At 47.4% G+C, this 14,822-nt stretch overlaps 1 protein-coding gene across 1 annotated transcript in view; it reads right to left on the reverse strand.

Annotated features, from left to right (window-relative positions):
* Positions 1 to 14,822, reverse strand: part of abca12 (ATP-binding cassette, sub-family A (ABC1), member 12) — an 89,673-nt gene that overhangs the window by 57,169 nt on the left and 17,682 nt on the right. The window contains exons 12-25 of the mRNA XM_035409574.1: positions 14,265 to 14,434; positions 12,834 to 12,964; positions 12,319 to 12,452; positions 10,964 to 11,134; positions 10,047 to 10,249; positions 8,147 to 8,277; positions 7,407 to 7,527; positions 4,460 to 7,162; positions 3,986 to 4,089; positions 3,510 to 3,580; positions 2,889 to 3,037; positions 2,390 to 2,520; positions 1,536 to 1,678; positions 200 to 376 (exon numbers count right to left, since the gene is read on the reverse strand). Coding sequence (XP_035265465.1) covers positions 200 to 376; positions 1,536 to 1,678; positions 2,390 to 2,520; positions 2,889 to 3,037; positions 3,510 to 3,580; positions 3,986 to 4,089; positions 4,460 to 7,162; positions 7,407 to 7,527; positions 8,147 to 8,277; positions 10,047 to 10,249; positions 10,964 to 11,134; positions 12,319 to 12,452; positions 12,834 to 12,964; positions 14,265 to 14,434 — 4,539 coding nt within the window. The remainder of the gene's footprint in view (positions 1 to 199; positions 377 to 1,535; positions 1,679 to 2,389; positions 2,521 to 2,888; positions 3,038 to 3,509; positions 3,581 to 3,985; positions 4,090 to 4,459; positions 7,163 to 7,406; positions 7,528 to 8,146; positions 8,278 to 10,046; positions 10,250 to 10,963; positions 11,135 to 12,318; positions 12,453 to 12,833; positions 12,965 to 14,264; positions 14,435 to 14,822) is intronic.

Below are 14,822 nucleotides of genomic sequence, written 5' to 3' on the forward strand. Positions count from 1 at the left end.
CTAGTGGTACTCATGTGTAAATACATATATGATATGTAAAATTCAGAGTCAGTGACTGGATAAAATTGAGTAATAATAATAATAATAATTTATACTCCCATAGGAAAAAGGTCATTATTAGCATGTGAAACTGACCAGTGAATGCCCTAAATGAGTCTCTATGGGGACGGGGGGCGGGGGGAGGGGGGGGAGGACTCACAGTAACGTTGTGCTGCACAGCTCCCCCAAGGTAGGCCATGTATGAATTTATGGCCGGGAGGAGGCTGACGTTGCACCACATGCCCAGGCTGGCCTCGCTGATCCCGGCCACGTCTGCAACCGCTTCCCAGGCTTCTAGGGCCTCGCCGCACTCGAAGGCCCGGCCTGCCTCCTCAGCCTTGAGTAAAAAAAAAAGCAAAAAAAAAAAGAAATTAAAACATTACCCAGGACCCCCCCTCCGTTCAGGCTAACCCACTTAAATCTGGTGGAGGACGTGACCAGACGGAGACGTCAAGCGACATCGATAGGGGGGCAGAGGCACTGGAGGAGCTGAACAATCGCATTCACGCCCACTACTGTTGCGCGACAAAGGGGAGGAAAATATCACACAGATATCTTTGAAGCCCATTCGCGTCACGCCCATCCAGGGGTATACGATTTCACCTCTGCTTGAGTTCAGTGCAGTTATTGTGGACACTATCGGCAGTGAAAACACCAAACTTGTAATAATGTGTGTCGCACACGTATCCTAGAGTATAGTCATATAAAGATATGTACAAGCAGACACACACACTGAATCTGTTTTTCAGGATCAGCAAGTTCACCATCTTCCATAAGAAGCCCCCTATGGCAGCGGATTCCATAAATATGTCACACTTGTCTGACATACTTATCTTAGATACTTCACAATAAACACACTTTAAATCACAGTATCCACAGACATCCAAAGATATCTTAGGGCGACATAGCTCAGGAGGTTAAGGGCAGTTGTCTGGCAGTTGGAGGGTTGCCGGTTTGATCCCCCACCCTGGGCGTGTCGAAGTGTCCCTGAGCAAGACACCTAACCCCTAATTGCTCCCAATGAGCTGATTGGTACCTTGCATGGCAACCTTTCACCGTTGGTGCGTGCGTGCGTGCGTTTCGTTATAATGCTATGCGGGATCACAATGGGTTAAGTAGGTGGGTAGACCTTAACAACCTATACATGCGGACTATAATAACTCACGTATGTCATACTTAACAGCTTAACTACTGAATCGTGTCAGTTCCAGCTAAGAACATGCATTTATGCCACAAACTATGAGCATGATTCAGCATTATTTTCTACTTTGAGCATGACATTGAGTACACAGACACGCAGCACAATGAATTACGCAGCAAAATACATTACAAATGCCTATAATGTAATGTAATCGAATACACGGCGTTCTTTCCATAGCGGGAGACAATGGCGTATGGCGTATACGCCCTTGCTTTTTTTTTTTTCTTTTTTCTTTTCTTTGACAGATCTGATAATCCTGTGACCGAATCAAAAGAAAGAGGAATGGCGGACTGACCTGTTGGACGGCTCGGATGGTGCGCAGGACGGCGTCAGGAACGAGGCTGAAGGCGTCGGTGGCGTTCGTGTCACTGGAGTTCGCGGCGCGCGCGATGTCCGCCAGCAGGCGGGAGAAGGGCTCCTGGAGGCCGTGGATCAGCTCTGTAGAAAAAAAAAAGCCAAGGCTCTGTTTCCCCCAAATGGTCCATAACTTAGGGACCGAGGACGGACGCCCCTGCATAATTTCGAGACGTTTACCGGAAGTTTCCGTTGTGATAAAGCAGGGGTTCCTCAGCCCACATCCGGAAAAGGGCCGGTGTGCTTGTTTCACAACCACGCAGTTACACACCTGATTATGCTAATCAAGGCCCTAATCAAAGTTCTCTAGTGGCTCATTAGTAGAATCAGGTGTGGAACCGCTTGGCTGGAACGAAAGCCTGCACCCACACCGGCCCTTTCCGCATAAAATCGAGGACCCCAGTGGTAAAGCGGCAGTGTAGTATAATGGGTGAGGAACCGGTCTTGTAACCTAAAGGTCACAGGATTGATTCCCAGGTAGGACACTACCATTGTACCCCTGAGCAAGGTACTTAACCCGAATTGCTTCAGTATATATCCAGCTGTATAAATGGATGCAATGTAAATCTTACGTAAAACGTTGTGTGAGTCGCTCTGGATAAGAGCGTCTGCTAAATGCCTGTCATGTAATGTACAGTAATGTAATGTATTGTAATGTAAGGCAACGTACAGTAATGTAATGTATGTAATGTAATGTAATGTACAGTAATGTAATGTAAGGTAATGTACAGTAATGTAATGTATGTAATGTAATGTACAGTAATTTAATGTATGTAATGTAATGTTAAAGCTGACCTGTCTGAGCCCTGAGGTCGTGAACCCAGCCAGCGATGACCTCCTTTATGACCGCGACGGCAGTGGGGAGGGTCTCATTGCCTGGGCCGCCTTGAATGGCTGAGAGGAGATCTCCCAGCATGCTCTCTGCCCTGTCAGACACACACAGTGCAGGACACATATCAGCGCTCATAGATCAGCCATGCCTGCCCCACACACACACACTCGCACTCACACACACACACACTCGTACTCACACACACACACACGTATACACACTCGCACTCACATACACACAGGCATACACACGTGCACTCACACAAACACACACACACTCTCACACACACACCTGCAAAAATGCACGCACATGCAAACGTGCGGCAATATTATAAACCAATATACATAAGGTCATCCTCCATAACTTCCCATACACCAGGCCTCGCTCACAATCCCATAATTGACTTCCCTCCTCCTCCACTGGACCCAATACCACCCTAGCAGGTAAACCCCATGACTTTACCTCTGCCAGGTGAGCTCATCTGCCTGTACACTTAAGACCTCCAGCAGGACCGGGACCAAGTCCCCCAGTGCTTGGGTAGACTGCAGAACCGTGCCCCATTCCTGCCCCCCAGGGATGAGGTGGGACAGAGTGGTCAGGACGTACTGGACCTGTAAACCAAGCACACGGGATAGAGAATGACAAACAGGCCGGCAGCCAGGGAGGGGAGTCGGGGGGGCTCCCTTCATTTTGGTGTGATTGGTAGCGTGTTTCATGCAGCCTTAGATTATTAATCACGGATTATTTAAGTTATCTGAATTTTCTTTACTCTTTTGTTTTCTTAAAAAAATTTTAAACTTTAAATAAATTCAGCATCAATCGTGCATGACTATTGCAATATCTTAACAATATGCAGAATATTGTACACTCCTAGCACATGAACCCCCGCCCATGGATCAACATGCTCCTCTGACAAAAACATCCTAGCGCCTCATGACCTCCGTGAACTGCCGGCCGATCCTACACAGCATTTTATGACTATCGGTCAGTTGAGGTGTTCTGGATTCTACTGTGAGATACAGACATTAACAGCTCAGAAAGCGGAGGATCGCTATGATGTTCCGCGCTATTTCTGCTTCTCACCTTTTCGTTGACTTCCGCGAGGTTTCCAATGTCAACGCCCTGCAAACTTTCCCACAGGCTGCCGTTGCCCTCTGTTCAAAACACCAAAAGTCGACAGTATCTGTTAGTTACTGCAACGTCTTCCGACATGCACTCACTCCTGGAAGGAACTGGACGTAAGTACTCCTACACAGTAAAATGTCCAGTGTTAATTCAACACTCAGTAGATAACATATGGTTCCACATTTCAGAGTGGGACCAAATGTTATTGGTTAAGAGTTAAATTAGCACTGTTAGAGTTGAATTGATCACTGAAAATTTTACTGTGTACTAAACGCAATACGATGTCACGTTTATCGAGAGAACCGGCGACTCGTTCGGCCTTCGATTTACGATCACAAGGCCACACAGGCCACAAAACACAAAGGTGCTCAAATGGCACTTAATGCATATTCAGGTTAATTAACTGCCATAACTACATGGAAAGGCTGACTTGCCTTGGCCAGGGCCCAGGAAGAGCTCAGTGATGTTCATGATCACAGACAGATAGGCGTCAACGCTCGAGTTGCCAGGCAAGAAAAGCTGCAGCTCTCTCATGATGCTGAAACACACAGGTTAGACAAGGGTGAGGAAAATGGAGAGTGGACTGAATACCTACCCAAACAAAAAACTGTGGCAAAGTACTGTAGCTACACTACATGGCCAAAAGTGTCTGGACACCCCTTTGCCTGGGGCTGTTTTTCATGGTTTGGGCTAGGCCCCTTTGTTCCAATGAAGGAAAATCTTAATGCTACAGCATACAATCTGCTCTGTTGGAAATGAATGGTCAAGTAAGATTACTGTGCCATTTAATTGACCTAATCTGTTTATTACATTTTACATTTTTGTCAACTCTCACCTTCACATAAAACACTGCTATTTTGCCTGTAATTTTCTAATGCGAGTGTCTGCTTCCCGCAATAAACACTTACATCTGGTTCCACTTATCCTGACCGCCCGGTTCGGCGATGGTCTCCAGGTATACGGTGACAGCCTGACTCATCTGCAGAAGGACAGGGGAGACTTCCGGAGGAAACACGGCCTGGATCAACCCCCCGGCTTTCTCGAGGACATTCACCGTGAGCTGACGAGCATCCGAGTAGCTCATGTCAGGATTGCCAATCAGCTGCAGGGACTCCAAGAGGACCTGCAGGGCGCTCGCGACGAGAGAGTCCGGAAGAGGTCCCGTCTCGGTGCTGACGTTCCTCAGGATCGCCCCCACCGCTTCCGAAATGGCTTCCGCGAAGTCGTCGCTCTGGACCCCTCCCTCTCGTCCGCCCGCTAGGACAGCGCGCTCCAGGGCCTGGGTGACGCGCCCCACGAGCGCGAGGACGGCCGCCTCTTCCCCCGAAAGGAAGGGCGTCAAGGTGTCAAGCAGCTGGCTAATGTTCGGCCCCGGGGTGGTGTTGTTCAGATAGCCTGCATCCCATTGGAGGATGCCGCCAACGACCGAGCTCAGGTGGGTGTCCCCCAGCCAATCACAAATGAGGTTCATGTATTTCATCGCTTGAGCGTCAATCTCTTCCAGGAAGTCTGGCGCTTGCAGACCGAATACCGCATTAGACTCCCTCTGCAGTTCAAGGTTTTCCTTCATCAATTGTAGCTCAGCCTGAATGACGGCAATGATATAGTTATCGATTTTGTTGAAGTCCGCCTCATTCAAGGGAAGCTGCACTGACTGGATCAGGTCTTCAGTCTCCTGTGCTATGAAAATTTGAAAATCCTGCTGAGCCACCTGATATGCCAGCTGCAACTCAGCCATCCTGATCATGGGGTAAAGCAGTAAGGAGACATTTTTGCCCTGTATCACGTCATTCAACTTCTCCAGGTACCACTCCATGATTTCTAGTGATACTGTCTGGTTATGCATCTGCTGGGTGGAGTTGGTAGTGGTGTATGGGAATGTCTCATTTGCCAGATGGAGTAGGCTCTCCAGAAATTGGATTTCACTGTTGATCTGGGGCCAGAATTCCGGGAAGAGGTCATGCAGGTTCTCTTGGATATTTCCCAGCAGGACAGTCAATGTGTTTATGGATGTGGCCAGTGGGTCTTCCCCAGGCTTGTAAATCAGAGATGCCAGGCCTCCTTCCTCCACTGCCTCAGAGGCCCAGAACTTGATCAAGTTTTGCAGGGTCATGAATATCGTCTGGGTTTCCTGGGGCATGTTGAGACCTTGAAGGAACCCTGTTGTCCTCATAATAAGCTCTACTATGCAGTCGGCTTCTGTTGGTTTTGGGAGCCCCGAATCCAAGGACACATTCTGGGGGTGGATTTGGAAGCACTGCTGGCCAACGTCCACAATGGCCAAGAGGTCTGCCAGTAATGTAGAGACATTAGCAGACCCTGCCACCATGGCGAGCATGTCCAGCTCGCCAAGGGTGAGGTTGGAGACACGGAGGGCTTCCTGCAAGGAGCTCAGGCTGATGTTGGGCATCGCCAAGACCTGCTCAAGGAAGTGCAGAGTCTGGGTGATAGTCTTCTCTACAGGGCAGGATGTGTTGGTGCTATTTGACCCCAACAGCAACAGGGACAGGAGATCCCCAGTTGCAGAAAGGGGCAGGTCTGCCTGATCAGAGAAGTAGGAGTCAGAGCCAAGCGCCAGCTGGACGTTGACTGACCCATTGGTTGTCTGCAGCAGAGTTTCTGTGGACTGAGACAGGATTTGAAAGGCGTGGGAGACTGCAGCCGCGCAGTCGAACCCAGCGGCGGCGCAGCTGGACAGCCGTCCAATCAGAACGCCGGTTTGGTTGATGAGCGCCTCATAGAGGGGGTGGAGCTCTGGAGGGAGGAAGCCACCCAGGTGCATAAGGACGGTATCCAAGGCTGCAAGATCACCGGTCATGTTGGAACCCTGGATGAGCTGGATGGTCTGAAGGAACACTGGGCGAAGGTCAACAAACTGCTCCGGGGTGATGCCGCTTTGCCCGAGAAGCTGTGTGTATCCGTGCAACTGCAGGGCGGACATCAGGAAGTCTTGCAGCTGGTTCAAGTAGCCTAGAATCACCATCGAGGGGTCACCTGGTGCCTCCAACACCTGCTTCAATCCCTGCATGGCCTGCAGGACCAGCTCAAACACACCCCTGGCACTCTGGTTAGTTAGGGGCCGGAGAAGCGTCTGCAGGTACGCCAGGTCCGTGGAGTTCAGGGAAGCGGAGTACGTGAGCAGGACGTCGGACATACTGAGGGACAGGGGGAGGGACAGACTCCCCCCTCCGGACAACCACCGGAAGACCAGAGCCTCCAATTCTGCCAGAGACGGGTCCGTCGCGTTCTCAGGAAAGTCCAAGGCAGACAAAAGGTGCTGGTTGTTTTGAGCAGCCAGTGTTATGGCACCGATTATGTCAGAGTCGTTGACAGGGCCTTGTGTCCACAGTGCCTCCAGGGGCTTCAGGCCCAGGGCCTCGACTGCTTCCCCGAGGAGGGTCTGTGACAGCTGGCTGTCAAAGTGCTCCAGGGGCGAGATGTTAGAGAACAGCATCAGGTCTCTGTCCAGGATCTGGATAAGATGATCCAGGCGACTCTGAATGGACCCATCGCCGGGCAACAGATCGGGGGCGCTCAGTTGGTTCATCACTGTGCCAACAGCAAACTGTCCATACACACCTTGCAGAAAAGCCAAAGAGCCCTGGACACACCTGAGGAAGAGAAAAGATTGTGACAGCACTGCTTATACAGTTATACAACATATTCACATCATAATAATGACAATGTATCATGCTAATACTGTAATAATACATATTATAATTTTTTCATTTATTTTAATTATTAAACGCCATTATTTCAGACAAACGATTTTAACAAACTAAATCTCATCGGCGACAAGTTACAATCAAGTGCTCTAGTTGCCATGCCAACATCTTCCACACATGCCTCATTTACCTCACTAAAGCCATTGGATTGGTGGAGATCTCCTGTAACAGAGACGCGCCCAGTGGGACAAATTTTTCCCAGGTGAAATCCGTGTGACAGAGGGGCGCCATAGTGTCCGAGTCAACAGTGCCTACAGAAACACAGAGCCAAAGACATTTGAAGACATTCATTTGATTCAATTCACCACATCAGGGCTGCCCAACTCTGGTTCTGGAGTTCGACTGACCAGTAGGTTTTCATTTAAACCCTAATTTTGGCGTACCTGATTCTACTAGTCAACAACTCCACAAGATCTATAGCTTTTGAGTGAGGTGTGCTTTTTTTAGGGTTAGAGTGAAAACATACAGGATGATTGATCTCCAGCAAAAGGGTAGGGCAGCCCTGCTCTCGCTGTTGAATGAGGTGTGGTTTGTCAGGGTTGGAATGAAAGCCTACAGGACGGTAGATCACCAAGAACTGGGTTGGGCAGCCCTGCTCTAGCTGTTGAATGAGGCGAGCTTTGTTAAGGTTGGAATGAAAACCTACAGGCATACTTATTGTGTGGGTTTTCATTCAAGTGTATAGGTTTGCCTGTGCTTGTGAGCATGTTACTGGGCAGACATCTGAGACATCTATATACAAATCTATGTAGATCATTTTTAAATGTCCCTGTTTGTGTGTCTATACATGTGTTTGCGTGTGCACTAACTTGTGAGTGCGTGTGTGAGTGAGAGAGAGAGAGACAAAGAGAGAGAGAGAGAGAGACTCACAGTTCGGAGGTGCTGTGATGTTGGGTTGGAAGGTCATGATCCAGTAGGCAACGTGGAAGTATGTTTCCATCCCAGGCCAATCAGGGCTCTTTTCCAGCTCCAAGCCCACTCCCACAAAAGATTCCAGGCCCCTGAAGACAGGAAGATTTTTTTAAATATTTGTTTATTTACCTTTATTTATATAGGGTTGGTTGACTGCTCTTTTCGTCAGATAGACATGATGTAAATTACATTACTCAATGAAAAGACAAACTTGAGAAACCAGTGTACCTATAGCTGTGCTATCATTCACCCCTGAAGGTGAGCAGTTGAAAAATAATGGTGCTGATAACTGTCTTTTTTTCCTTATACCTACAACACCCATAATTCTTTTCTCTGCTCCCATTACCCCCCTTAATAAATATCCATTATGTTTTCAGTATACTCCCAGTCTTAACACAATGCTTTCAGAATTGAAAAAGTAGTTGACAAATACTTGCCACCTAATCATCGCCTGATTTAATTGGAAAAAATAATGTTCTCCCTCTCCACCTCAGCTAATGTGTGGTGAGCTTTCTGGCACAAAATGTCAGCTGTGGATCACCCAGGTGGGTGCAACACATTGGTCGTGGGTGAGGTGAGTTCCCACTCATCACTGTAGAGCACTTTGAGCATTCAGAAAAGCGCTAAATAAAAGCAATGATTCATTCATTCATTCATTCGAGTTCAATTCTATCTTCTAAAATATACATTTTGTTAATTCTAACAAATAAAGACCCAGATTTCCTATGTGTCTTGATTCGTTAGACGTCACGAGTTCAAAATACTGATACTAAATGTCTTTCTTCATCAGAATCAAGACTGAAAACACTGATCACTGAGATACGGAAACCGCCAGTAAAAACATCCTGGGTATGTGAGCCCAGCACACACCACACGGTACATGGCATTATACTTGTGGTGCTGACGTGACTGTAAAAACAGTAATGTGAAAATGCACACACACCTATTGTTGTATCAGACGGCACACCTCTATCTTATAATCTGTACTGAAGTCAACAAGTAAATGTAATTCTGCACCATGTTATTACTTAAGGACAAGGTGATTAAACGACTAAGTAATGACATCTATGCGATCTCCTGCTAGTTAAAAAAACACAAGTGTTACTTCAAATGAATGCAACACTAATATAAGTAACAGACTTGTATGATACCTTGAACCTTCTGTTTTCAATGGTTACAAATGTAGAGAAAACTACTGCAAAATCAGAGTAAATCATGCTCCTATTAAAACCTGGAACAGAGATGTGGACCCAAGTGCAGAGAAGCAAAACCAAAACACAGGAAGCCGGGAAAACAGTGAGTCGATGATATAATCAACAAAATAATGCACGGGTAATTAAACAAACACAGGAATAAAGTAAACACGGGTACAATGAAAACAACAAAACAACTAGAAACAGCAAATAACAAGAGACCCCCAAGGCCTCCACAGCAAGCAAAGACAAGGCAGGAGACTCCAAGAAGGAGCAATTCACAAGGGAACTGGGGTAACTAAACCCTCTATGGTGTGTGAGGTCACAAACATGTGATCAGAATGCTCTCCACTGAACATTCTAATGCCGACGTAACTGATCTCTGATGGTAAATTGAAAACAACGTTTTAGTTCTAGAACACGGACTTTCGAAAAAATAAAAATAAAAAAAACATTTAAAAAAAAAAATAAACCTACTCTTCAAAGGGTTAAATACGCAGGCTAAAAAAAAACGCAGGGGCACAGAAAATACAACAAAACAATTTGGACAGACAAACACAGATTCAGATACCCTCTGGTGGGAGCAGGAACCATGACATATCTGAACGAACTCGCAACACAAATGTGACTTGTGTGCGACGGGTAGTGGCACGGATCACACTGACCTCCTCATGAGAATTCCGGACCAGTCCACCGTGATGTTGCTCGGCTGGGGCATCCAGGAAGCCCAGTCGTACGCCGAGAACCCTCCCAGGGATTGGCCGAACTGCAGGACGGTTCCGGACAGCTTGTGCCAATCAGTAAGCAGCATGGGAGCGGTGACGTTGAACACCTCGCTGCCGTTGACCACTCCCATGAGTCTGAGCAACTGCGTGAGCGGGGGTTGGGAGGAGGAGAGTCACACGATTAGTGAGAGGCCTTTGGTTTTCACGCCTCATGCAAAAAACCCAGAAATGGGCCTTCTGGTGCACAACACGGCTGTCAAGAACATCCCTAAAGAGGCGACGATTAAAGGGTTCTTGCCTAATCCTCACTCGTCCTTCAAAACTGTCAAAGTTTCGTCGTGACCTTTACAAAATAACCACCCCTGCGTGGTTCCCTGAAGGCACTTCTGAAGGAAGCTCCATCTATGCGTGCTTTCCTTCCTTTCCCTCTCCCCGTATTCCGTCATATTCGTATAAATAAGCATCTCAATTAACCACTCAATTGCATAATCTTTCACTTGCTTCCGCCATTCTTGTGCCTACAGGGACTCCGGTTGATATAAAAACGTTAATTCCCGAGGGTCACATGATCAACGGCTAGACGGCACTGCGCTTAACGGTCTGGAGGTAACCTTCTCTTAGGTAGACTGGTATCACGGCGCTGGTGTCAGATATCGACCGGGGCGCTCTGTTTACACGCAAAACACGCCAGCCCGGCCATGGCATGCTGGCGACTGTCACGCAACAGCCGCAAATAAAGATGACTTTGCTCCCACGCGAGAGACACAGGTTTTCACAGGCGGCTTTATTCCGTCCGCGGGCTCGAAGGGCAGGAATGCGGCCGGGCCGGTTCCTCCCGAGCGAACACCCTGACACACCTCGGGGACCACGGGAGACCACTGCGTCGCGAGCGCGTCGAGCAAGCGGGAGTCGTTGGACGGGCAGAGGACGGCGTTCCAGAGGCCAGGGGGGAAGGAGCTCAGCTTGGAGAGCCAGTCCCACGAAGCGAGGAGGTCCCTGCACGCCCCGGGATCCGAGGAGAAAAGCACCTGGGGGAGCAGGCAACACATATCGTTACGAGGCTTTGCCCAAATACTCGATTCTGATTGGTCACTTCGGGCATTCCACTGTCAAATTTCTCTTTTTGGAATAGTGACCGTGGCTATGGGTAACAAATCGCTTCAACTGTAACTATTCAAACAGTATCACTCCACTTTGCATGGGGGGGGGGGGGGGTGGCGGGGGTTGGGGGGACTTCCCAGCAGAGTCGGTCATTATTTCTCGATAGCAGCCAGAGCACCTCTTCATGGATGATCCCTTACAAAATATGTGCTGGGTCTGTACAGATATGAAGACAGCAGGGCAACTCCCACAGGGCCCAGTCTTAAAGCATTACAGTATCTGATGAAGCGCTTAATTCAAAAGCATCGCTATCGTTCAAGTACATCATCCAGAGTTTCTCACGCTAAAGAGGCAGACAATGGAGAAGAATAAAAAGAAGAACGCAATTTTCCACGTTTAACATTCAAGCTTTCCCGCTAACATGGAATGTTCTGACATTCCTCATGTAATTTTAGAATCTGTCACAAGAACCATCACAATGCGTTTGCCAAATAAATGTACTGTGAGAGAAAGGTATCTGTCACTCGAGTACCATGAGAAACAAAACAGAATAAATAAAACAGAACAAAACTTAAATACTATTTTTTTTCCTTTAGAAGATACATTTTGGAGGTGTCTTAACTACTTTTTAATCATGTGTTCAAAAATCATGTGTCCAAAAACCACATGTGAACACATGACCTATAAAAATAATCCCAGGTAACATAAGCTATTTTGAGTCACGTTTTGTTTTCACATAAAAATTGTAGCTCACGTTTGATAAAGTCAGGCACGTGAAAATGTGAAATTTCACATGATCTCATGTGTCACATGCTCTGTTTTCGCAAGTGGAAAATTTCCATTCACGCTGTCCAAATAGCCAACCACATGGGAAAATGTCAAGTTCACGAGTGACATTTTCTTTTCACTTGTCAATGTTTAAGTCAAATGTAAATATGTTGTGATTTCCACGTGTGAGAAGGCATATTTTTCATCAGTGCAAAACGCATGAAAGGCAAAAAAAAAAAAGGTGCCTCCCAACAGACTGTAATCATGCAGAGGCATTAGGCCGAATACATGCATAATTTTTCGGAATGTTTCGGAATTTTCGGGAATATTCGGGAATCTTCACCTTCGTGAAGATTCCGTCCATGGCGGAGCCCACGGCGCTTCCGGCCCAGTCGTTGGCGGAAGCCTCGTCCTGCATGAGGGACAGGAACGTCTGCTTGACGTGATGGGCGTCCTTCAGCAAGTTGTCCATTTGTTCTGTATGTGAGGGGGAAAATTTATTTTTTGTTTTTTTTTTTAAACACAAGGAGAACTGCTTCTATGCGCACTGGAGTGAATGCACACGCACTTCCAGGTTCAATACAGAAGTGCACCAAAGGTGAACAAAGACCCATGACCTGTGGCACAATGCGGGTCATCAGTTACACCGTTACTGTAATCGTTGAGGAAACTGTGGTTAAGATGATTTCTGCCTGCAGTCACTGTAAATAATTTTGACCGTAAATAACCAGCAGAGATCATTAAACAGTCATTAAATATTAAACAGCACAGCATTTAACAGCAGAAAGGACTGAAATACGATAACCCCCTCGAGGGACGTAGGAGCTTCTGGATCGGATGTACGCGGCTCAGACGTACCCTGCAGCGTTTCGAGGACCTGTGCGGCCAGCTCCATGGAGGCGTGGGCCCCCATGAGACCCGTTTGGACGAACCCCTCGCCAGGGCGTCCCCTCAGCAGGCCCAGGACCATCGAACCCGCGTCCAGGAACCTGAAGAGACACAGCGAGAGGCCCGAACGATGACCGGCTGGACACCCTAAGCACGTCACGTGCTATCGTTCGAGAAAACATTTTTACACGAGCAAGCTGCGGATTGCAAGGAACAAGAGAGTGCCAAAGACAATGGCCTCAACTTGCGTGCAGAACAGTGATGAAAACACAAAGATTTGATGGTCACAAGATAAAGTTTGTAAACCACTGCCATCTTTAAGGCTCAACCAATCTATAGGCAGAGGTGGAAAGTCCAGGGGATCACAAAGTATAGGTTCTGCCGCGTGTTTCTTCCACCCATGAACCCGGCCAGCTGATTTTACTACGGCCGCGCCCAAATCAGCGCTCTTGCCTACTTTTGAGCATACAAGCTGCATACAACTCATATACTCAATAGTAGGCAAGTGTGCTGATTCGGACACAGCCTAGTTCCATGTACTGGGCTGGCTGAAGAATTTTGCTAATTAGCAAATCCAGGTGATTGGAGCAATACACTGGGAAGGACTGGATATTCCACCTCTGTCTATAGGACTGCACCTACACCTGTGACTTACCCAACCCTTCGTCCACAATCTAGCTCAGTACCACGGTTCCGTACTTAACGTGTTTCATACGTATAAGCATTCAGGCTCTCACGTGTGCTTTCTTTTGAACAAAACCACCAAGTTGTGCTTCATCATGCCACCTGGCACCGTATATCTCTGCTTTGAAAAATAGAACAGAATGACTCATCTAGTTGGCTGAAAGCCCGTGGAAAGGAACTGCATTGACCTTTCTTTTTAATAACGAGCACTTTTTCAGATTTTTTCCGCGGCCGTTTGCACAGTGACACCACAGCAAATGTTAAATAGTGCGGATTAATCAGTACTACTGCAACCATAACAACAAAATAAAGACATGTTTAGGTGATTTTCCACAGCTTAGTACAGCATGTGAGGTTAAGTTCTTACTAAAGAACGAGAACATCATAAACGTAATACTTTAAGATGGCAGTTTGTGTACAATGGTGAAGAGATTTAAGTACACATGATCCTTATATATTTTTAAAGGCCCATTGATCCTATACCATTAGCCCTGCTAACACGCGGAGACACACAAGCAAGCGAAATGGGCTTTTATATAAATATATTAGGCCCATGTGTACATAAATGTCTTCACCACTACATACAAACTGCCAATTCAAAGTATTACCTGATTACACATAATCCTTATATATTTATATGAAAGCCCATTGAGCCTATACCATTAGCCCTGGTAACAGAGAGAGAGAGACACACTAGGAAGTAAAATGGGTGCCTACAGTTGCTCTCCCAGGCTTTGGGGCTGCACGCTGGCATTGGGGGAGGACATCGTGGGGAAGGAGAACAGATTCTCGCTCTCGGGGCTGTAGGTCGCCAGGAGGTCATTCAGCATCCGATTGACGAAGGCGACGTCAGAGGAGGCCACCTGCTGCCTCCAGGCCTGGTACACCTGTATGGAGGGGGACAGGGGTTATAACGAGGTAGAGAGAGTCTCACGGTGAGCGGCGTCGGGAGAACGTTGCGTGCGCTAACGAGCTTTCCCACTGGGCAAAAGCCAGGGAGTCTAGAGGGGAGGAAGTCCAGTTTGTGAGACGTTTCGACATGAACAGACTTAATTAACCCCAACGTACCTCAGGCTTCACCTGGATATCGCCTGGTTATGGCCTAGTTGGCAGGAAATCGTTCACTTTTCAACTGCATGCCGAATTTCAAATGTAGCTGGGTTTTATCGCCTGAACACCTAGGCGGCGTTTCATCGACTTTTCGCTGACTTTCACCAACAAAAATGTTCAAGAGGGCTTCTGCCATTAAAGGTTCTTCTTTCCTTCGGATGAAAG

This window comes from Anguilla anguilla, chromosome 3, assembly GCF_013347855.1.
Source record: "Anguilla anguilla isolate fAngAng1 chromosome 3, fAngAng1.pri, whole genome shotgun sequence".
Lineage (NCBI taxonomy): Eukaryota > Metazoa > Chordata > Actinopteri > Anguilliformes > Anguillidae > Anguilla > Anguilla anguilla.